Source organism: Nomascus leucogenys, chromosome 5, assembly GCF_006542625.1.
Source record: "Nomascus leucogenys isolate Asia chromosome 5, Asia_NLE_v1, whole genome shotgun sequence".
NCBI classification, from domain to species: domain Eukaryota; kingdom Metazoa; phylum Chordata; class Mammalia; order Primates; family Hylobatidae; genus Nomascus; species Nomascus leucogenys.
Window position 1 is genome coordinate 75,349,967 of NC_044385.1, and position 24,859 is coordinate 75,374,825.

Below are 24,859 nucleotides of genomic sequence, written 5' to 3' on the forward strand. Positions count from 1 at the left end.
TGGTATGAGATGGTATCTCATTGTGGTTTTGATTTGCATTCCTCTGATGACCAGTGATGATGAGCATTTTTTCATGTGTCTGTTGGCTGCATGAATGTCTTCTTTTGAAAAGTGTCTTCATATCCTTCACCCACTTTTTCATGGTGTTGATTTTTTTCTTATAAATTTGTTTAAGTTCTTTGTAGATTCTGGATATTAGCCCTTTGTCAGATGGGTAGATTGCAAAAATTTTCTCCCATTCTGTAGGTTGCCTGTTCACTCTGATGGTAGTTTCTTTTGCTGTGCAGAAGCTCTTTAGTTTAATTAGATCCCATTTGTCAATTTTGGCTTTTGTTGCTATTGCTTTTGGTGTTTTAGTCATGAAGTCCTTGCCTATGCCTATGTCCTGAATGGTGTTGCCTAGGTTTTCTTCTAGGGTTTTTATGGTTTTAGGTCTAACATTTAAGTCTTTAATCCATCTTGAATTAAATTTTGTATAAGGTGTAAGGAAGGGATCCAGTTTCAGCTTTCTACATATGGCTAGCCAGTTTTCCCAGCACCATTTATTAAATAGGGAATCCTTTCCCCATTTCTTGTTTTTGTCAGATTTGTCAAAGATCAGATGGTTGTAGATGTGTGGTATTATTTCTGAGGGCTCTGTTCTGTTCCATTGGTCTATATCTCTGTTTTCTTACCAGTACCATGCTGTTTTAGTTACTGTAGCCTTGTAGTATAGTTTGAAGTCAGGTAGCATGATGCCTCCAGCTTTGTTCTTTTGGCTTAGGATTGTCTTGGCAGTGTGGGCTCTTTTTTGGTTCCATATGAGCTTTAAAGTAGTTTTTTCCAATTCTGTGAAGAAAGTCAATGGTAGCTTGATGGGGATGGCATTGAATCTATAAATTACCTTGGGCCATATGGCCATTTTCAGGATATTGATTCTTCCTATCCATGAGCATGGAATGTTCTTCCATTTGTTTGTGTCCTCTTTTATTTCATTGAGCAGTGGTTTGTAGTTCTCCTTGAAGAGATCCTTCACATCCCTTGTAAGTTGGATTCCTAGGTATTTTATTCTCTTTGAAGCAATTGTGAATGGGAGTTCACTCATGATTTGGCTCTGTTTGTCTGTTATTGGTGTATAGGAATACTTGTGATTTTTGCGCATTGATTTTGTATCCTGAGACTTTGCTGAAGTTGCTTATCAGCTTAAGGAGGTTTCAGGCTGAGACGATGGGGTTTTCTAAATATACAATCATGTCATCTGCAAACAGGGACAATTTGACTTCCTCTTTTCCTAACTGAATACCATTTATTTCTTTCTCCTGCCTGATTGCCCTGGCCAGAACTTCCAACACTATGTTGAATAGGGGTGGAGAGAGAGGGCATCCCTATCTTGTGCCAGTTTTCAAAGGAAATGCTTCCAGTTTTTGCCCATTCAGTATGATACTGGCTGTGGGTTTGTCATAGATAGCTCTTATTATTTTGAGAGACGTCCCATCAATACCTAGTTTATTGAGAGTTTTTAGCATGAAGGGCTGTTGAATTTTGTCAAAGGCCTCTTTCTGCATCTATTGAAATAATCATGTGGTTTTTGTCTTTGGTTCTGTTTATATGATGGATTACGTTTATTGATTTGCATATGTTGAACCAGCCTTGCATCCCAGGGATGAAGCCAACTTGATCGTGGTGGATAAGCTTTTTGATGTGCTGCTGGATTTGGTTTGCCAGTATTTTATTGAGGATTTTCACATCGATGTTCATCAGGGATAGTGGTCTAAAATTCTTTTTTGTTGTTGTGTCTCTGCCAGGCTTTGGTATCAGGATGATGCTGGTCTCATAAAATGAGTTAGGGAGGATTCCCTCTTTTTCTATCGATTGGAATAGTTTCAGAAGGAATGGTACCAATTCCTCTTTGTACCTCTGGTAGAGTTGGGCTGTGAATCCATCTGGTCCTGGGCTTTTTTTGGTTGGTAGGCTATTAATTATTGCCTCAATTTCAGAGCCTGTTACTGGTCTATTCAGGGATTCAACTTCTTCCTGGTTTAGTCTTGGGAGGGTGTATGTGTCCAGGAATTTATCCTAGATTTTCTATAAACTAGATTTTCTAGTGTATTTGCGTAGAAGTGTTTATAGTATTCTCTGATGGTAGTTTGTATTTCTGTGGGACCGGTGGCAATGTCCCCTTTATCATTTTTTATTGCATCTATTTGATTCTTCTCTCTTTTCTTCTTTATTAGTCTTGTTAGTGGTCTATCAATTTTGTTGATCTTTTCAAAAAACCAGCTCCTGGATTCATTGATTTTTTTGAAAGGCTTTTTGTATCTCTATCTCCTTCAGTTCTGCTCTGATCTTAGTTATTTCTTGCCTTCTGCTAGCTTTTGAATGTGTTTGCTCTTGCTTCTCTAGTTCTTTTAATTGTGATGTTAGGGTGTCGATTTTAGATCTTTCCTGCTTTCTCTTGTGGGCATTTAGTGCTATAAATTTCCCTCTACACACTGCTTTGAATGTGTCCCAGAGATTCTGGTATGTTGTGTCTTTGTTGTCATTGGTTTCAAAAAACATCTTTATTTCTGCCTTCATTTCATTACGTACCCAGTAGTCATTCAGGAGCAGGTTTTTCAGTTTCCATGTAATTGTGCGGTTTTGAGTGAGTTTCTTAATCATGAGTTCTAACTTGATTGCACTGTGGTCTGAGAGACAGTTTCTTATAATTTCTGTTCTTTTATATTTGCTGAGGAGTGCTTTACTTCCAACTATGTGGTCAGTTTTGAAATAAGTCTGATGTGGTGCTGAGAAGAATGTATATTCTGTTGATTTGGGGTGGAGAGTTCTGTAGATGTCTATTAGGTCCACTTGGTGCAGAGCTGAGTTCAAGTCCTGGATATCCTTGTTAACTTTCTGTCTTTTTGATCTGTCTGATGTTGACAGTGGGGTGTTAAAGTCTCCCATTATTATTGTGTGGGAGTCTAAGTCTCTTTGTATGTCTGTAAGGACTTGCTTTATGAATCTGGGTGTATATATATTTAGGATAGTTGAATTGATAGTTCTTCTTGTTGAATTGATCCCTTTACCATTATGTAATGGCCTTCTTTGTCTCTTGATCTTTGTTGGTTTAAAGGCTGTTTTATCGGGGACTAGGACTGCAACCCCTGCTTTTTTTTGTTTTCCATTTGTTTGGTAGATCTTCCTCCATCCCTTTATTTTGAGCCTGTGTGTGTGTGTGCATGTGAGATGGGTCCCCTGAATGCAGCACACTGGTGGGTCCTGACTGTTTATCCAATTTGCCAGTCTGTGTTTTTTAATTGGGGCATTTAGCCCATTTACATTTAAAGTTAATGTCATTATGTATGAATTTGATCCTGTCATTATGATGTTAGCCGGTTATTTTGCCTGTTAGTTGATGCAGTTTCTTCCAGCATCGATGATGTTTACAATTTGGCATGTTTTGCAGTGGCTGGTACTGATGGTTCCTTTCCATGTTTAGTGCTTCCTTCAGGAGCTCTTGTAGGGCAGGCCTGGTGGTGACAAAATCTCTCAGCATTTGCTTGTAAATTTGTCTGTAAAGGATTTTATTTCTCCTTCACTTATGAAGCTTAGTTTGGCTGGATTTGAAATTCTGGTTGAAAATTCTTTAAGAATGTTGAATATTGGCCCCCACTCTGTTCTGGCTTGTAGGATTTCTGCTGAGAGATCTACTGTTAGTCTGATGGGCTTCCCTTTGTGGGTAACCCGACCTTTCTCTCTGGCTGCCCTTACCATTTTTTCCTTCATTTCAACTTTGGTGAATCTGACAGTTGCTCTTCTTGAAGAGTATCTTTGTGGTGGTCTCTGTATTTCCTGAATTTGAATGTTGGCCTGCCTTGCTAGGTTGGGGAAGTTCTCCTGGATAATATCCTAAAGAGTGTTTTCCAGCTTGGTTCCATTCTCCCCGCCACTTTTAGGTACACCAGTCAAACGTAGATTTGGTCTTTTCACATAGTCCCATATTTCTTGGAGGCTTCATAGTTTCCTTTTACTCTTTTTTCTCTAAACTTATATTCTCACTTCATTTCATTAATTTGTTCTTCAGTCACTGATATCCTTTCTTCCACTTGATCGAATCAGGTACTGAAGTTTGTGCATGTGTCACATAGTTCTCGTGCCGTGGTTTTCAGCTCCATCAGATCATTTAAGGTCTTCTCTATGCTGTATATTCTAGTTAGCCATTCATCGAATCTTTTTTCAAGGTTTTTAGCTTCCTTGTGATGGGTTCAAACATCTTTCTTTAGCTTGGAGAAGTTTATTATTACCAACTTTCTGAAGTCTACTTCTGTCAACTCGTCAAAGTCATTCTCCATCCTGCTTTGTTCCGTTGCTGGCAAGGAGCTGTGATATTTGGAGGAGAAGGGGTGCTCTGGTTTTTAGAATTTTCATCTTTTCTGCTCTGGTTTCTCCCCATCTTTGTGGTTTTATCTACCTTTGGTCTTTGATGATGGTGACCTACAGATGGGGTTTTGGTGTGGATGTCCCTTTTGTTGATGTTGATGCTTTTCCTTCCTGTTTGTTAGTTTTCTTTCTAACAGTCAGGTCCCTCAGCTACAGGTCTGTTGGACTTTGCTGGAGGTCCACTCCAGACGCTGTTTTCCTAGGTATCACCAGTGGAGGCTGCAGAATAGCAAATATTGCAGAACAGCAAATATTGCTGCCTGATCCTTCCTCTGGAAGCTTCGTCTCAGAGGGGCATCTGGCTGTATGAGGTGTCAATCGGCCCCTACTGGGAGGTGTCTCCCAGTTAGGCTACTCAGGGGTCTGGGACCCACTTGAGGAGGCAGTCTGTCCGTTCTCAGATCTCAAACTCCATGCTGGGAGAACCACTACTCTCTTCAAAGCTGTCAGACAGGGACGTTTAAGTCTGCAGAAGTTTCTGCTGTCTTTTGTTCAGCTGTGCCTTGCCCCCAGAGGTGGAGTCTACAGAGGCAGGCAGGCCTCCTTGAGCTGCAGTGGGTTCCACCCAGTTCGAGCTTTCCAGCTGCTTTGTTTACCTACTCAAGCCTCAGTAATGGTGGATGCTCCTCCCCCAGCATCACTGCCACCTGGCAGTTCGATCTCAGACTACTGTGCTAGCAGTAAGCAAGGCTCTGTGGGCATGGGACCCTCCATGCCAGACCCTGGATATAATCTCCTGGTGTGCCATTTGCTAAGACCATTGGAAAAGCACAGTATTAGGGTGGGAGTGTCCTGATTTTCCAGGTACCATCTTTCATGGCTTCCCTTGGCTAGGAAAAGGAATTTGCTGACCCCTTGCACTTCACGCGTGAGGCTATGCCCTGCCCTGCTTTGGCTCACACTCCTTGGGCTGCACCCACTTTGCAGCAAGTCCCAGTGAGATGAACCTGGTACCTCAGTTGGAAATGCGGAAATCACCCATCTTCTGCGTTGTGCACGCTGGGAGCTGTAGACTGGAGCTGTTCCTATTCGGCCATCTTGGATCAGCCTCCTTAAGTAGAAAGTTTAATCCATTTACCTTAAAGTTACTATTGATATGTGAGGATGTATTCCTGTCATTTTATTAATTGATATCTGGTTGTTTTTATGTTCTTTGTTTCATTCTTTCTTATTATCATTGTGGTTTGGTGGTTTTCTGTAATGGTACATTTGAGTTATTTTTCTTCCTCATTTGTGTGCTTGCTCTATCAGTAAGTTTTATACTTTCATGTGTCTTCATGACAGCAGATATTGTCCCTTTGTTCCAGGTGTAAGACTCCCTCAAGCATTTCTTATAGAACTGCTGTAGTCGTGATGCATTCCCTCAGCTTTTGCTTGTCTGGAAAATACCTTATTTCTCCTTCCTCTATGAAACATAACTTTGTTGGGTATATATCCTTGGCTGACAGCCGTTTTTCTTTCAGCACTTTGAATATATCATCCCATTCCCTGCTGGTTTGTAAGATTTCTGCTTGAGAAATCCCGTTAGTCTGATAAGAATTCCCTTATAGGTGACTAGATGCTTTTCTCTTGCTATCTTTAGAATTTTCTTTGTTTTTTACTTTTGACAGTTTGACTATAATTTCATGCAGAAGACCTTTTTGCATTCTATCTGTTTTGTATCTATATCTGTTTCATATCTGACTCTGAGCTTTCTGTGTCTGGATGTCTAAATCTCTTGCTAGACTTGGAAAGTTTTCAGCTATTATTTTGTTGAATAGGTTTTCTAACCCTTTTATTTTCTCTTCACCATTTAGGATAACAAAAATTCAAATATTTGGTTGCTTTATAGTGTCCCATATGTCACATAGGCTTTGTTCATTCATTTTTATTCTTCTTTTTTTTTTCCTTGAGACGGAGTTTTGCTCTTGTTGCCCAGGCTGGAGTGCTGTGGCGTGAACTTGGCTCACTGCAACCTCCGCCTCCCAGGTTCAAGCAGTTCTCCTGCCTAAGCCTCCCAAGTAGCTGGGATTACAGGTGCCCGCCACCATGGCCGGCTAATTTTTTGCATTTTTAGTAGAAACAGGGTTTTGCCTTGTTGGGCAGGCTGGTCTTGAACTCCTGAGGTGATCCGCCTGCCTCGGCCTCCCGAAGTTTATCTTTGTCTCACTGGGTTATTTCCAAAGACCTGACTTCACATTCTGGAATTCTTTCATCAGCTTTATCTAGTCCTTTGTTGATGCTTTCAAACGTATTTTGTATTTCATTTAATGAACTCTTCAGTTCCAGAATTTCTGTTTGGTTCTTTCTTATAATTATGTTTGTTTGGTAAATTTCTTATATTCTAAATTGTTTTTCTAAATTATTTGTATTGCTTTTCTGTTTTTTCTTATATTTCAGCTGAGCATCTTTAATATCATTATTTCAAATTTATTATCTGGGATTTCTTAAATTTTTGTTTTTTATTGGAATCTGTTGCTAGAGGATTATTGTGTTTCTTTGGAGGTGTCATATTGCCTTGCTTTTTCATATTTCTTGTGTCGTTATGTCAGTATCCATGCATCTGGTATAGCAGTCACTTCTTTCAGTTTTTTGAGGTTGCTTTCATAGGGGAGGACTTTTTCCTGAAGATGCATCTATTGTGTTGGTTGGGTAGAGCACTTTGGCTTTGGTTCAGGGTACATGCAGAAGTGTAGTCTTCATATAACTTCTGCTGTAAACAGTGTTATGGTGTCTGTGATTTCCACAGTGGCTTAGGGTGCAGTTGTTAGTGGAGGCTGTAGTGAAGTTTTGCTGGGGATGGGGATGCGAGGTGGGCCTGTCCTCAGGCCTCAGTAGGGGCAGCAGCAGGCCCAAGCGTACCTGTCCTTGGGCCCCCAGGTGTTGTACATGAGTAGCAGTGTTAGCAAATCCAGGCATGCTGATTCTTGGGCCTCTAGGCAGCTTGCTTAGGTGCTAGTAGTGGCAGCAGTGGGCCAGGCAGGTGGGCAGTTGGGTTCTTGAGCCTCTGGGAAGCAGATATGGCTTGGGTGATGTCATTAGCAATGGCAGGACTAACCTCTGAGTTCCAAGCAGTCCATGCTGATGTTGACGGTGACTGTGACAGGCTGGGCAAGCCAGTCCCCAGGCCCACAGGTGGTACATGCAGATGGGTGTCTGCTGCGGTGATTAAAGGCAGGTTGGGTGGGCTCAATCTCAGGCCACCAGGAGTGCTCAGTTGTGTGGCACAGGTGATGGACTGGGCTGGGTAGTCCCCAGGCCTGCCAGACAGTGTGCTCAAACACTGGGGGTACAGAGCCAAGACCTGTCCTCAGGCCCTCCAGTGGTGTTTGTAGGTGCTAACTGTGTTGGCAGGGTAGGGATGACCCCCAGGCCCAAGGAAGAATCCTCAGGTGGAAGCGGCATTGGCTATGCTGCAGACCTGCTATTAGGGAGGGCTTTTAGTGGCAACAGCTGTATGCAGGCAGCTAGGGAATACCCACTTCACTTGCGCTTTGGTCCCAGCTGCAGCAGCCCACAGCTGCAGTTGCTGCAGACAGGAAGTTTGTCCTTGGAGTGCATGAAGATGTGCAGTAGCTTCACTGCTGGGGGCAGCAGGATCTTTGCCAATGGCTCAGGCTTTAGTCCTGAAAGCAGCAGCCAGTGACAGTGGTGGGCCTGTGGGTAGGGAATGTCAGTGGGGCTCCAGACTTGTGGAGATGTGGGGACTGTAGGGCTTGTGGGCAGGATGCAGTCTTTGGGGGTTGTGCTCTCAATATGATACCTTGTTCTAGCTGCTTAGGGTTTGGGAAGTGTATAGGACCCAGCGTGAACTCCCTCTCTTGAGCAATGCCTTGCACAACTCCAGGCATCTCCCTATGTCAGTTGCAGCCCACAAGGGTCTAGGGTCTTTCCCATGACTAGAATACAGGAGTCCACGGTAGGAATGTGGACCACTGGGGGTCACTTACTTACCCTTGCCCACACTGGAGAACCTTTCTAGGCTCCCAGCTGATTGCAGCCAAGCAGGCTTACTTCCCTCTCCTTCCTTGTTTTACATGTTTCTAGTCACTCCTGTTTAATTCCAGTGTTCTCTCTTAGGTAATCTGTTCAAAGTGTAACATTTTAAATGAAGTTCCACATTATTTTCTAATAAAATAAAATAGTGGCAGACTCCTTGTAAAAAATTGGCAATTTTGCTTTCAACAGTACATGTTTTATTTATTATTTTAACTGTGCAAAATGGATTTTTAAATAATTGATAATAGTTTTGTTTCTTCAGTAAGCTAAATATCTTCCTTAACTCCACTCCAAAAAAAAAGTCTGGCTTACACAGCTGATTTGCTTGGCACTACCTTCTGTTTTAAAGTAGTATGCAGGTACACATGTAAGTTTGGTACATATCCTAACTGCCAAATTCCATATTGGTGGAATCTGAATACAGTTACAATTGGTAAAGGAACAAGTAGTTTCATAAAATACTCTAAACTATAGTGTATATAATGTACATTGGTTGAAAATGCTTTATTTACCAGATATTGAAATACTACCCTTTTTTCCCCAGAGGAGAAGAAACAAATATCACTTTAAATGATCTCAAGCCAGCCACGGATTACCATGCAAAGTAAGGAATTCCTACAGATTGCCTTTATATGGTACAGCATAAGGGTTTTTTTAAAATAATTATTTTCTTAAAAATCTAGTATATAATTTAAACATTAATTTCGGATTAAAAACAGACTTTGTGGGCTGGGCACAGTGCGCCCGTAATCCCAGCACTTTGGGTGGCCAAGACGAGGATTTCTTGAGCCCAGGAGTTCAAGACCAGTCTGAGCGACATAGTGAGACCCCATCTAGACAAAAAAAATCCAAAAAGTAGTCAAGCATAGTGGTGCAGGCCTGTGGTAGCAGCTACTCGGAAGGCTGAGGGAGGATTGCTTGAGCCCAGGAGGTTAAGACTGCAGTGAGCCATGATTGTGCCATTGTATTCCAGCCTGGGCTACAGAGTGAGACCTTGTCTCAAAAAAAAAAAAAAAAAAAAAAAAAAAAAAAAACTTTGCAGACTTCAATTTTTCTATTGGTAAAATTATCAAAATTTTTCAAAAAACAAAAACATTTAACTTATGTTACAGTCAAGGGCTAATCATCCTGTTTGTAGAATTTTGGGTTTGGCATGAATCTATAGAATATGTCTGTAGCATCTGGTTTGGCACTGGAAACTTGTCCCAGCTTTTGGAATTTTTATAAAATAATTATAAATATTTTGTTTACACATTTTTTTTTTACTACATCCTGTTTTAGAGTTTGGGATACCAAGACTCTAGAATTTCACAACATTTAATAGGAAGAACTTAGATAATGTTTTACTCTATGCAGGTCTTCTAGTGTAATTTACTAAAATTTCATAGACTCTAGGGCTTACCCAGCTGAAGCCTAATATAACACATTTAGTTAATTACCCCTATTTTTAAAAAGAGCATATGTGGTTGGGATAATTTCTGTTATACTAAGTGTTCAAGTGTACTTCCTATGGATATACTCAAAGTATTGTCCAACCTAATCTTTTTCAAACTGTAGATTGTAGTCACATTTAATCAAGAATTTAATTCTGTGGGTTATATTCAGCATTTTTTAAAAAAGAGAAATAGAATCAAATAGAACAGAAAGCATCAGTGTATTCCCCATAGTTGAGAACATTGTTTCAGGAACATATATGCACACTCACAGTTGTATCACAATTTTAAATGATTTCTTTGGGTTGCAGCAGAAAAGAAAAAAAAAACTTGTCCTTTTTTTTTTAAGGGTCACCTTTTACTTCTAATAGTCATATTTTCTTGATAGAACTTTTAGTGGACACCTTCCTAATCTGCAAGTACTTAAAGGTGACACGATTGAAAATAGGATACAGTGATTCTGAAAGGTAAAACTATTTATTTTATCACCACAGAGTCCAGGCAGAATATAATTCTATAAAGGGAACTCCTTCAGAAGCTGAAATCTTTACCACCCTGAGCTGTGAACCTGATACACCTAATCCACCAAGGATAGCCAATCGGACCAAAAATTCACTCACTTTGCAATGGAAGGTAAGAATATTCTTTAGGGTGTTTCCAACTGGACATGTGTTTCTTTGTTTCCCCTGGTAGTATTAAGTTTCAATTGTTTCTGGAGACAAAGAGCTCTAATTTGTTCCCGCTCTTTACATATAAGACACAAATGCCTATTTAGTGTATCTTAAAATAGCATTGTTACTGGTTTTTCTTACTATATGTAAATATAGCAAAAACAATTGATTTGTAATTAACAGTCCTTATTACATTGCACATGTGATGACATTGAGATTCACAACAGTGATTCTTAACCCATTACTCCTTTTTGTAATATTTTGTCATGATGCCTTTATATTCTGAATTGTATTCTAAAATTAGATTTATAATAACTATACTTATAAATCAATATGCTGCCTAAAAGGAGGAATAAAGTTATTGTCAATAGAAAAGTATATATTTTAATTCATAAACGTTTGGTCCCAGCTGCACAAGAACATACAATGAAGTGGACAGATACCATACATAGAATTAGTCATTCAAATACCACAGACAACATTGTCACTGATTATGTAATTTTCTGAAATAGTGTGGACTTGGTAAATTTCTGAACAAATTAAATGCAGTCTTTCCCAGATTGCACAGTTATTGCATGTTGGAAAACTTGGTGTCTGTTAAAACCATACAAAAAATACTTTATAAAATGGGATTTGGTTCTTCAATTCTGATAGATATTCAAAAGTCCTAGAGGAAAAGAACAATTCCCCATCATACTGATTGTCCCCCATTCTGCAGGGCTATTGGTGCCCTTGATCTTCACCCTATAACCACCAGACTCTCCCCTCCTGCATTATTGTGATCAGGTCAGAAATAGCCCCCACAAAATTTCAAAACATCCCTTAGAATGGGGTACCACTCCTGTTAGCATTGGTTTGCAGTGAGATGTAACTATGCCTCTTGATGTAATTATCTGTCCTTGCTTCGAGAGCAAGCTCAGGGCTAGCCTTACTTTTGAAAGCTTTTAAAAATGTGGGGCTTACTACTTGTTCTGTAGCTTGTTAGTTTCTAGTTCTTCTGAGGATATTAGATACTTTTGTAGTCAAAAAGTATTGTTAACACATGTAAGTCAAGCAGCTGTGTATATATACATATATTCATGTGTGATAAAAAAGTATGATTAATTTTATTTCATGTCACTTACAGTAGTATTTTATTTGTGAATATGCTCAGACCCTTTCCTTTAGTAGAGCAGTTGAGGTAGCAGCCCATTGTTCTTTATATAGGTTAAGATTTCTGTAGGTAACTGTTCTTTATTTCGAAGATAATTAAAATACAATTTTGAAATGTCTGCCTTTAACAATATCCTAACATCCCTATATAAGATGTAGGTGGTAGTACCTCAGATTACCCGCACAGGTTTCCCAGGTTTGAACCCTTCTAGAAATGGCCCTATATACACACACAATAATCAACATGGTTGAAAAAAGATATCATTGTCACTGTTATTGGAGGATAGTATTATATACCTCAGAGACGGGAGGATTAAACAGGTAACGTCTAAATAGCCCATAGTATAATGTCTGGAACATAATGAGCATAATAACTATTGTTATTTAATATTAAAAATGAAGAAAAGTCACTAAGAGTAGTTTAGTGACTTGAATATCTGGTCTTTTGACTCTGCTACCTTACCTAATCTAAAAGCATTCCTATGGGGGTTAACATGGGAGGTAGCAGTTGAGAGAGGTATCTTATTAACTGACATTGTTTACAATTGCCAGAGCATGGTGATGACAAAAAGCTCACTAAAGATGGTCTTTTTCTGTCTTATTGCCAGTCCCCCAAGGCAGACTATCTACTTCTCAGCCCCTAGAATACTGCTGGGTAGGAACACTGATTTTTGTGGGCAGATAGAACAAATTCAGTTCTGCTCTACTTTTAATGACTTTGTGATCTGGGATGATTTATTTGGTTCTTTGAAGCCCTCATTTTCTCTTTTGTAAAGTTCAGGTAATAGTACTTCATAGAGTTGATCTGAGGACTAAATGAGATAAGGTAAAACACTTTACACTTTATACTTAATAATATCCCCTCTAACTTGGAGAAAAGCTAGAGGATCGGTCTCAGGTTAAGGTGGACATTTTAATAGCCTCACTAGAAAAAGAGAAAAATTAATCAAGTAAGTGTGAGAGACCTCAGCAACTAGACGAGAGCAATCTGGAGTCATTAACACTTGGAAAATGTCTTTTTATACCCCTCACTTCCTGCTGAGACTTTTGATCTCTCTCTTTGGATTCTCTTCCTCTATATCATAAGAGCCGGAGTTTCCCAAAGATTCTTTCTCTGCCCCGTTCACATTATATTCATTTTTAACTGCCATTGCCTTGCCAGTCAGTGAGATATTACCCTAACTTACAAGCAAATTCTGGCCATACTAACCAGTTTAAAATTATAATTAAAAAAAAATTAATGTAAGATCTGTATTAGTGTTTAACAAATAATTTAGACCTCCATGTTCGTCTGTATTAAAAACTTAATGATCCTTGATTGCCATTTACATAGTTAGCAATATTATATAAAAACTGGATAGAGTCCAAAAAACATCATTTCAAAAATTAAAATGGTTTAATTTTGACCAGAGGAGTCTTAAAGTTAATTGTCTGCAAATATATGGAGTTATAATAAGAATAGGGGTGATCATTTGTTCTGCAAAGAAGAAATGGGCTGAAATTGTAGAAAGAAAATTCAGATGGAAGTAAGGTTGAAATTCTTGATTTTTAGAGTGATTAAATACTGAAATAAAATGCCAAGGGAGACTGCATTCTTTTACACCTAAAATAGCAACAGATTGCTGAGTCAGCAGTCTCAGGTAACCAGCACAGTGAGTCTAGAAACAAGGACCAAGACACTGCCCTCTCAGAGCTCCTTTCAGCACCCTGGTTCTTCACTCTGGTATTTTATACAATATTCCATTTATTTTGTAAGGTGAGTTTTAATACAAATGACAGGATCAATCCTACAAACTTAAAGCTGATAAAACTCTCTGGAAGAAAAGCAAAATGGTTTTTTTAAAGACTTTTTCAAGTTATTAATAGTTCTTGCTAAAAGAGATTGTTCAGTGTTTGGAAAGACTTGAGTAGCTTCTTGCTTTCTTTCCTTATATTTCTTTCCTTAAATTTGAAAGGATTATAGGGCATACAATACATACATTTTTGTATTTTTATGAACATTTTCGCAGGACCAAGTCACAGAGAACATCTGCCACATAAACTAGATCCTTATATTAGATTATCACAATATCATTTATGAATGTACTAATTTGTTTTCATTTTGTTTTTTTGGTGTTGGTTTTAGGCACCTAGTGACAATGGTTCTAAAATCCAAAACTTTGTATTAGAATGGGATGAAGTAAGTAAATTGAATCTTTTTAAATGGTTAACATTATGTGCATATCTTCAGGCAAAAATAACTTTTTTGTTTGTTTTAATCATCAAGTATATTCTTCTGTCAAAAAAAGTATGAATGATTTTGTGTGGTGCATGAGTGGATTGATGGTGTTTTTAGAAAACATTCCTGACTTCCCTATTTTCAATAAATCATCATCAAAACTATTATTTAGGTAACTACCTTGATAAAGGAACTTTTTTTTCACATCAGCCTTAAAGGCAAGTGTATTCCTTTCCTATGGCTACTATAACAAATTACCCCAAACCTGATATTAAAACAGTACATTATTCTCTTACTTTTCTGGAGGCCAGAAATCCAAAATGAGTTTCTCTGGGCCAAAATCAAGGTGTCAGCATGGCCAGGCCCTCTCCAGGGACTTTAGAGGAGAATCTGTTTCCTTGCCTTGACCAGCTTCTGTAGGCTGTCCTCATTACTTGGTTCGTGGCCACATCACATTGCCTTTTCTCCCCTTGTTTCCATTATCACATCACCTTCTTCCTCTTCTGTCTTCAAATCTTTGTCTTCCTTTTTTAGGAGCACTTATGATTCCATGTTAGGTCTTTTCAGATAATCCAGGATAAGCTCCCATCTCGAGATTCTTAGTCACATTGTACATTCCCTTCTACCATATAAGGTCATATTCACAGGTTCAGGGGATTGGGACCTGGATATTCATGGTGGCCATGACTCAGCCAACCACAGCAAGCATACTGGACTTCATCGTTTAGTACAGGGGCGTCCAATCTTTTGGCTTCCTTGGGCCACACAAAATACTAGATTTGTGCAAAGGTAGTTGCTCTTTTTGCCATTAAAAGTAATGGCAAAAACAGCAGTTACTTTTCCACCAACCTACATTAACACTAACAATAGCTAATGAGCTATTGAGCAAAAGCTAATGAGCTTTTAAAAATATCTCATAATGTTTTAAGAAAGTTAACAAATTTATGTTGGGCCACATTCAAAGCTGTCCTGGGCCGCATGTGGCCCTTGGGCCGCAGATTGGACAAGCTTAGTTTAGTACATTGTTTTTACTATCAGTTACCATGTTCTCTCTTGCCCTATGGCTTGTACCAAGCTAAGAAGAGGGGCCAGAGGGAGTGGAATAAATTCCATTGATAAGTTGGGAATTCGGCAGTATATTAAAGGAATAATAAAGCACAACCAAGTAGATTTTATTCCGGAAATTCTAAGATAATTTAGAATTAGGAAACCTATTAACATATCACATTAATTTAGAAGAAAACTGTATTGCTAAATTAAGGAAGAGTATTTGATAAAAATTACCATTCATCTCAGTTAAAACTCAAAGCAGATTAGGAATAGAAAGGTAATTTCTTATTTGATAGTTATTTTTGTACCATGATTAAACAAAGGCATTTTTATGCAAAGCTGAAATAAGTCAAGATTGCCAATTATCCCTACCTTTATTTAACATGATTTCAGAAGTTACACTTAAGGCAGTATGACTTGAAACCAAAGCAAAAAGTACAGTCATGGTGCCTGGCTCAGGGGCAAAACTGTCATTATTTAGAGATGATACGATTTTCTACTTAGAAACTCAGTCGAATCAACTAAACAACATCAGAACTAAAAAGAGCATTTAGTAAAGCAGTCAAGTACAGTCTACAGGTTTTCTTTGAAGCAGAAGTCACCCTAACTACCCTTTTATCTCTAGTGACACAATAAAGAAAAATGGGTGGCAAATGTGAAACTTACCCGTTTTATTTACCACTCTAAATTTCTAAAACTCTTTAGTTGTCCTAACTTTTCTCTCTCCCTCTTATTGCCTGTAATTGGGCTATCCTCTCTGCTAGAACTTTTTCAGTGTTAGCAGTAGAAGCTCCAAAAGTTTTATTTAAAGAAGTTTATGAGCTATCTAGTTGGAAGTTTGGGCATGGATAAGGACCTTTTCTTAAAACTGTTTGCTTAGAGCTTTCCATAGGTTGAAAAAAACCGCCAGTTGACCCTATCAAAGATCGTCACCCCATTTCTACCACTGGTAGTCTTCTATGGAGATGTAGGGTCCATACCTGCAGTTTCCTTTATTAAAGCCAGAGATTTAACATTGGCTAAAAGATGGTACTTAATTCAAGAAGCTATACAAAGATACCTGCTCTCTGGTATTTTAATTCTGCATTTGATGATCTATATCATATAAAAGATGTGCTGTATCTCAGCCTTCTCTTGAGATCCATGACTTTTGGTATACACTTGCTAATATGTAACTGTCAAGAAGGAATTGATGCGGATCTATCTTTTTACAGTAATGTACATGGTATATAATAATCAGCCATTTCTTGTAGGGAAAAGGAAATGGAGAATTTTATCAGTGTTACATGGGCTCACAGAAACAATTTAAAATTACCAAACTGTCACCAGCAATGGGCTGTAAATTCAGACTGTCAGCCAGAAATGACTATGGTACAAGGTAAGGTGTACTTTATAAAAGAATGTAAATATTTTTAGATTATCAAGTCAACTTCAATTGTATAATTATTTACTGTCCAAATTATTCATTAAAAATTCTGCTTAGTTTATCTCTTTGTTGATATGGTTAAGATGTGTTACCAGTCTAGCAAAAGCTATAAGAGAATTATCTCAGTTACATAGGAACCACAGGAAACATTAAACTTACAACTTTCCAAGATTTTCAGACATAAATTAGATTTTCATATGTGACAAAGAGATTTTTCTTTTCTCCTCAGCATATGTGATGACAATATTTTGTTTAAAGTCCGGTGAATTGTAAGAACATCTAAAATACCCAATTTAAATAGAAAGGCCAAGTATCTTTCAAGAGTCATTGAAATTATTTTTGTTCTAGAGGTAGCTCGGCTCACCTTAGGGGCAGGTGCGTTTAATTACACAACTGAGAACTCACATTTTCTATTTTATATAAATGGCATTATATGAAAGTGTGTTTAAAAGTTACAACATTTACACCAATACATGAGTGTTATTGTTTCCATAAAGTAATGTATATATTTTTCCATTGACTGGATAAATTATGATATAAAGGCTTATAAATCTGAACAAAACTGCATTTTTAATAGAACACTAATTCACTGTTTGGTATCTGACCTGGTTATCATAAAGAGATCAAACCCAAGATCTATTATTTGTATTATAATTCATTATCAAAACTTGTCATTTTCAAAAAAAATTACATCTGTCACAAACTTGTTCTTTCACTGTAAAAATAACTTTTTCATGCCTTTTAAAACCATTTGTTTCAACAGTGGTTTTAGTGAAGAAGTCTTATATTACACCTCAGGCTGTGCTCCTTCTATGCCAGCAAGTCCTGTATTAACCAAGGCTGGAATTACTTGGTTATCCTTACAGTGGAGTAAGCCCTCAGGAACACCATCAGATGAAGGAATTTCTTACATTTTAGAGATGGAGGAAGAAACTTCAGTAAGTGCAAATATGGATTTTTAAATAGTGTATTTAAAACATTTTCAGCTTAAGATTTTGGGCCAAGACGATGGCGTTTTCTAAATATACAATCATGTCATCTGCAAACAGAGACAATTTGACTTCCTCTCTTCGTATTTGAATATGCTTTATTTCTTTCTCTTGCCTGATTGCCCTGGCCAGAACTTCCAATACTATGTTGAATAGGAGAAGAGGGCATCCTTGTCTTGTGCCAGTTTTCAAAGAGAATGCTTCCAGCTTTTGCACATTCAGTATATTGGCTGTGGGTTTGTCATAAACAGCTCTTATTATTTTGAGATACGTTCCATCAGTACCTAGTTTATTGAGAGTTTTTGGCATGAAGGGGTATTGAATTTTATCGAAGGCCTTTTCTGCATCTGTCGAAATAATCACGTGGTTTTTGTCATTGGTTCTGTTTATGTGATGGATTACGTTTATTGATTTGCGTATGCTGAACCAGCCTTGCATTCCTAGGGATGAAGCCAACTTGATCATGGTTTTTTGATGTGCTGCTGGATTCAATTTGCCAGTATTTTATTGAGGATTTTCGCATCAATGTTCATCAGGCATATCGGCCTGAAATTTTCATTTTTTGTTGTGACTCTGCCAGGTTTTGGTATCAGAATGATGCTGGCCTCATAAAATGAGTTAGGGAGGAGTCCGTCTTTTTCTATTGTTTGTAATAGTTTCAGAAGGAATGGTACCAGCTCCTCTTTGTACCTCCGGTAGAATTTAGCTATGAATCCATCTGGTCCTGGGCTTTTTTTGGTTGGTAGGCTATGCTGGAAACCATTATTCTCAGCAAACTAACACAGGAACAGAGAACCAAACACTGCATGTTCTCACTCATAAGTGGGAATTGAACAATGAGAACACATAGACACAGGGAGGGGAACATCACACAGCAGTGCCTGTTGGAGGGTGGGGGGTTAGGGGAGGGATAGCATTAGGAGAAATACCTAATGTAGATGATGGGTTGATGGGTGCAGCAAACCACCATGGCACATGTATACCTATGTAACAAACCTGCATATTCTGCACATGTATCTCAGAACTTAAAGTATAATTTTTTAAAAAATCAGAAAAAAAAGCATTTTAGTGTGGCATTAATCCTAATACAATAAATATTGCCACTCCTAATACAGTAAATATTGCCTCAGTAGTTAGCTCATTTCCCAGTCCTTTGAAGCCTTGGCTTGTTACTGCTTGGGAGAAGTTAGGCACGATGGAGAACTCAGTCTTTTTTTCTTTTGCGACAAGCTCTTGCTCTGTAGCCCAGGCTGGAGTGCAGTGGCACAATCTCGGTTCACTTCAGCCTTGAACTCCTGGGCTCAGGCAATCCTTTCACCTCAGCCTTTCAAGTAGCTGGGACTACAGGCACATGCCACCATGCCTGGCTAACTTTATTTTTTGTAGTGACAGAGTTTCGCTATGTTGCCTAGGCTGGTCTCGCACTCCTAGGCTCAAGCGGTCCTCCCACCTCAGCCTCCCAAAGTGCTGAGATTACAGACTGAGCCACTGTGCCCAGCCTGAAAACTCTGTCTTTTCTTTTGACGTGAAGGGGGTTTTGTTTTATTTGTGTGTGTGTATATATGTCTGTCTGTGCTTTGGAACCACATAGGCTACACTTTAACTATATCTGTTTTAGGGGAACTATGAGGAGGGGAAGATCACCACAGCCTTCTTGACTAAGCAGCTCTAAAAGATGAGGGAATATTGTGTCTGCCTTTCTCTAACTGTATTTATACACTGCTTCCCAAAGTGTCACAGAAGATTTTAAAAGTTTCCTGTGAAACTGTAGTACAGCCTGAATCTAGTTACGCATCACTCACATCCTGTTACCTAGAGGCTAGCTGACCAGGAGTTAGGGTGTATTCTATTATTAAATCTATATATAGTTCATAGATTTTCAGAGCTACTTTGAAGGAATATGGGTCAAAAATGGCATTGGTCCACCCCTAAGTATATACCCAAAAGAACAGAAAACACATGTTCATACAAAAAAATTGTACACAAATGTTCATAGCAGCATTATTCATAATAGTCAAAAAGTGGAAACAACCCAAATGTCCATCAACAGATAGATGGATAAAGAAAATGTGGTGTATCCATACGATGGAATATTTTTCAGCCATAAAAAGAGTACCAGTATATGCCACAACATGAATCAACCTTGAAAACATTATGCTAAATAAAAGAACCCAGTTACAAAAGACTCCATATTATATGATTCCATTTATATGGATATAGACAAATCCATAGAGACAGGAAGTATGTTAGTAGATAGGAGGAGGGAAGTGACTGCTACCCAAAAAAGGACAGGCTTTTTCTGAAATTAGGAATTAGGTGAGGGTTGCACAACTTTGTGAATACACTATAAGCCATTAGATTTTATACTTTGAAATGGTGAATTTTACGGTATATGAATTATATCCCAATTTTTTTTAATTCAAAAAATGATAACGTTTGGAAAATTTGTAAAGCATTGTCACTGGTGCTGGAAATAGCAATCCCAAACCTAAGTGACATCCTCACCTGCCAGCACAACTAACCCTTCAATTATTTACTTAAACAACTATGTGTTAAAGGCAAGTTAAATATGTTAACTACTTACAGTTCTGTTCAGCTCTTGCATAATGTCTCTGGGAAATCTCTGTTCTTGGGATAGCTTACTGATGGTGAAGTTACCATTGGCTCCAACTCTAAACTCTTCCTCAACACAAAGATCGTCTTTTCTTGGCTACTATATTTACTGAGACTAAGTGGTCTGCTTCATCTTCTACCAAATGTTCAATAAGCATTTCCGGGTCTACCCACGGAAGACAGAAGCATCAAGGTGAGGATTCCACTCAACAGAGCATTAGTCATATTGCACATAGTAGAAGATGAAGAGAAACCCGGGTCTTTTCACATATTCATTATTGCCCATATTTCCATTGTTAGACATCAAATGAAGACTTTGTTTTTTCCTTTTCCAGGGGTATGGTTTTAAGCCTAAATATGATGGAGAAGATCTTGCCTACACAGTGAAAAATCTCAGACGTAGTACTAAGTATAAATTTAAGGTAAGCTTTGAAAACCCTTAAAAGATTTGTTCCTTGTGCCTATTCTTACTGGTGTGGTGGGGTTCTTTGTTTTCTGTTTGTTTGTTTGTTTTTTGAGACAGGCTCTTACTCTGTCACCCAGGCTGCTGCAGTGGCACAATCATGGCTCACTGCAGCCACAACCTCCTGGGCTCAAGTCATCCTCCCACCTCAGCTTCCCAAGCAGCTGAGAACACAGGTGCATGCCACCACACCTGGCTAACTTATTTTGTAGAGACGAGGTTTCACCACCTTGCCTAGGCTGGTCTCAAACTCCTGGGTTCAAGCCATCTTCCTGCCTTGGACTCCCAGAGTTCTGGGATTACAGACATAAGCCACTGCATCCAGCCTCTATTCTTACTGTTTTGAAGACAAGTATATACTTCACTCCTTTGGTTTTAGATCTTAAATAATGTTGACCTTTTCTAGTGAGCTTTTTTGTTTTAGTTTATTATATGGTGGTGCTTCTCAAACTTTATATATTTAAAACAAAAACCAATTTATATGGCTCTTATTTGTGTAGTGTGACCAAACATCTTTTAAAATATGAATGTTAGAACATACTGAGTGTATGCTTTGTTGGCAGGGATATCACAGAAAATAATGCTACATTTTTCTCAATGTATCATATCAAGTGGTGTATCATTTCAATTTGTCTTATTACTGGTAGTCACTTGATAAAGCCTGTATCTACCATATTCTTCTCATATTTATAATAACTGTAAAGTTATTCTTTTTTGTTTGTAATTAATAAGTATTTTGTAAATACTGTGTACCCTGTGAGCATCTTGTTCCTCATCAAACTTTCATCCATAGTTTTAACACCCATTGGTGATACTTGCCTAAATCAATTATTACCATGATTGATGGTGCCAAGTGGTGATTTTTAAAATTTTACCATTTTTTCTACATTCATTAGTTGGTATTATACTGTAAGGAAAGAAAGACTTTCTCTTCTCCCCATTTATATCAGTATATACTCATGGAAGGCTGTTAAATGGGTTATATTTTGTTACTTTGATTATTGTGAGGCTCAAATTGTCCCAGATTTGGGATCCCCTACAGGCTGGCTTCAGAATCCTTTTGACATGTCTGTCATTCTTTGAGCCCTTACTTTCTGGCACAAGATACTCTAGTCTCATCTTAAACTTTACCTTCTTCAACTCTGGAATTGGCCATTTCTCAAAGCACCAGGATCCTTTTAATGGACAGTGATATTTAGGAATCAAGATCTAGATACTAAGTATACTTAATTGCCATAGAGGTTTTACTGCTCCTGGGCACCCTCCCAATGGACAGAGCTAGGAACGATATGTGTGTATATGTTTAGTTTATATACAAATATTTATACACGTGTATATACATAAATAGACAATTACAACACAGATACATATCTGTGTTTCTATATCTCTGTATTTTTAAAAATCATGAGTTCACACCAGATACCTTCAATTCTAATCCAGTGCCACAGGTTAATTTTAGTTTTCCCCTGTCCTTATTTCTAACTTCCTTCATCATCAGTGAGAAACTTTGCTCATTAGTTGATAAACTCAACATTTAAATTTTCCTGCCAGTGCTTATTTAATCAAACCATTTCAAATAAATGATAAAAGCCGCTGTAAATTGTTCTCACTATTAAAAAGCAAAGATAAATTTTATTACTTCTTGAGAATCTTAAGTCTTCAGCAATGGGAAATTTGATTATTTAGTACATAATAATTGTTATGCCTTATGCTATTAGCTTCATTTTAAAAACTTATAATAATGCTATGTCAATTTAATTTCTAAATATGGTTTTGATATTTACAAGATTTATAAAATACCTGAGAAATAGGCACATCCATTCCAGTTTTGTGATGATATTGTATTTTTGCTTCATTAATGAAGCATTCCAACAGGTCTCCTAAAGAGGAAGTTGTTAATGTCTTTGTAATTTGTTAAGTTTATGAAAATCCTAAAATTCTACTACCATGTAACACCATGGTATTATAGGGACTGAAATGGATACACATATACATATGTGTTAAATTCCTTAGCATTCTACTATAAGCTAATCAAATTTCTGTTTAGGCCAGGCATGGTGGCTCACGCCTGTAATCCCAACTACTCAGGAGTCTGAGGCACAAGAACTGCTTGAACCTGGGAGGCAAAGGTTGCAGTCAGCCAAGATTATGCCACTGCACTCCCGACTGGGCAATACAGCAAGATTCTGTCTCAAAAAAAAAAAAATTTTTTTTTTTTTTTCTATTTAAAAGCCACCAGGCATGGTAGCTCACGCTTGTAATAATCCCAACACTTTTGGAGGCTGAGACAGGAGGATCATATGAGCCCAGGATTTCAAGGCTGTAGTGAGCTATGATCGTGTCACTGCACTCCAGCCTAGGCAGCAGAGCAAGACCCCATCTCTTAATAATATTAACTAATTAATTAAAGTGTGTTTCACTATGGTGGTCACTGTCAAATTTCAGGGCAGGGAAAAGTATACAGTCAGAATCTCCAAGGAGACAGTAGGCTGTTGCACAAAATTCCCCCAGATAATGAGGTTGGAGATGGGAAAACAGTATGTCTGAAAGCCACCTCTTTAAACATCACTGGATAAAAGGAAGGGGGCTATATTCTGGCTTATTAAGATGTGGAGCAATAGTTCTCAAAGTGGTCAGCAGGCCAGTTTATCAGTATCGCCTGAGAACTTGTTAGAAATGTAAATTCTCTGGCCCCGCCCCTCCCCACCCCCATCTACTAAATCAGAAATTTGGGGGGCAGAGGCCTAGCAGTCTGTTGTGGTATACTTCTAAGTAATTCTGATCCTTGCCAAAATCTGGAAACAGCTGATCTAGAGGAGGAAAAAAAGAGGAAGTAGAAAATGATGCTTGTATGAAGTTCTAGGAGTTCAGACACTTAATTTAAATCTGCCATGTGCGGGGAACTCAGCTTGAGGGCATTTTGAATCATTAAATCCTATTGTTGTGTCTTGGTCTTCCTTTTCTAGCTAGATATTGCAGACTCTTTCAAACAGTCATATCAAAATAAAATCTTAATATTTTAGAGAGATCTTAGAACACTAAAGAGAGTTCTTAGAACACTTCGAGAAAAACTACAAAAAAAAATAATCCAGGAAGTAATGACTAAGTAGCATATTATTATTCTGAAGAAACAATAAGAATATGATTAATGTAAAATGAACTACTAATACGACCAAGTTTACCAAATACTAGAGCTCTAGGTTCTACACTGAGGACAATTCTGGGATAACCGAAATACTAAAACAAGATTAGAACAGTGACAAAATTTAAATGTTAAAGAAGAATGAAAATAAAATTTTATTTATTTATTTATTTATTTATTTTGAGACAGGAGCTCACACCATCACCCAGGCTGGAGTGCATTGGCACAATCATAGTTCACTGCAGCCTCAAACTCCTGAGCTCAAGGGTTCCTCCCACCTCAGCCTCCTGAGTAAGCTGGGACTACAGGCATGAGCCACCACACCTGGCTATTTTTTATTTATTTTTTATTTTTTTGTAGAGATAGTCTTGTATGTTGCCCAGGATGGTCTTGAATTCCTGGACTCAGTCAATCCTCCCACCTCAGCCTCCCAAAGTACTAGGATTACAGGCATGAGCCACCACGCCCAGCCAAAAATAAAATTTTAAAGCACAGCAAAGCAGTCAGAATTCTTTAAAATTATTTAAAATTAAGAGTTATAAGCAATTCTAATTTCATCGAATGGTTCACTGAAGGCTGGGCTAGGACCTGGTGTCTACATTTTTTTTTTAAGCGATCAAAGGCTTCAGAGCCGAGTGGCCAGTCCTATAACTCTAGGCCACTAGAAAACTGAATTTCCTGAATTTTCTGAAAAAGTTTTTCAAGTAGAAAACCTTCTGGGATTTTTTTTTTCTTTTTTTCTTTCCAATCCCCACTTTGGATGTAGCAAGGCTTCTAAAGGTCAAGGTATCTTGAGCTAAGAACCTTTAGATACTTTCACTTTCAGCTTATTCCTTGTTTTTTGAGGTCTTTTTATAGCTAAAGAGAAATCAAAACAGCTTATATCTGGCTCCATTAACTACTTTTATGTTCCATCCTTGAAATTCACTTACGTCAGCATCTGTTACAGTACATAGTATATAGTCATGTTTTCTTCCTCTCATCTTGTCTGGTGTCATTTCTGCCCTAAGTGTGCCCTAAGTCCTTAGGTCTTCTTGGTGTATCCCTCTCTTGCTTAGATATACATCTTTTTGCCTTATATCATCTGCCATTTCTGTCTTGAAGAATACTAAATCTTCAAACATGTTATGTATATAACTGCTTTCAGGCTCTTTTTTCACCTTCCAGTCCAGGTTCTTTTCTATACCGAGATTAATCTTTCTGAAAAACAGCTTTCCCTCTAAGAAACAATTTCCTTAGTTTGATATAAGATTCTTTATATTTCCATTCAGTTTTTAAAATGTACTACCTTCCAGTCCATACTTAAACCAGCTACCTCACCAG

The 24,859-nt window shown here is 38.1% G+C and overlaps 1 protein-coding gene across 4 annotated transcripts in view; it reads left to right on the top strand.

Annotated features, from left to right (window-relative positions):
* FNDC3A (fibronectin type III domain containing 3A) overlaps positions 1-24,859 on the top strand; it is a 231,643-nt gene that overhangs the window by 180,219 nt on the left and 26,565 nt on the right. For all 4 annotated transcript variants that reach the window (XM_003270084.4, XM_012506966.2, XM_003270085.4 and 1 more), the window contains 6 exons: positions 8,924-8,983; positions 10,307-10,445; positions 13,761-13,814; positions 16,157-16,281; positions 17,093-17,267; positions 20,267-20,353. In XM_003270084.4, coding sequence (XP_003270132.1) covers positions 8,924-8,983; positions 10,307-10,445; positions 13,761-13,814; positions 16,157-16,281; positions 17,093-17,267; positions 20,267-20,353 — 640 coding nt within the window. The remainder of the gene's footprint in view (positions 1-8,923; positions 8,984-10,306; positions 10,446-13,760; positions 13,815-16,156; positions 16,282-17,092; positions 17,268-20,266; positions 20,354-24,859) is intronic.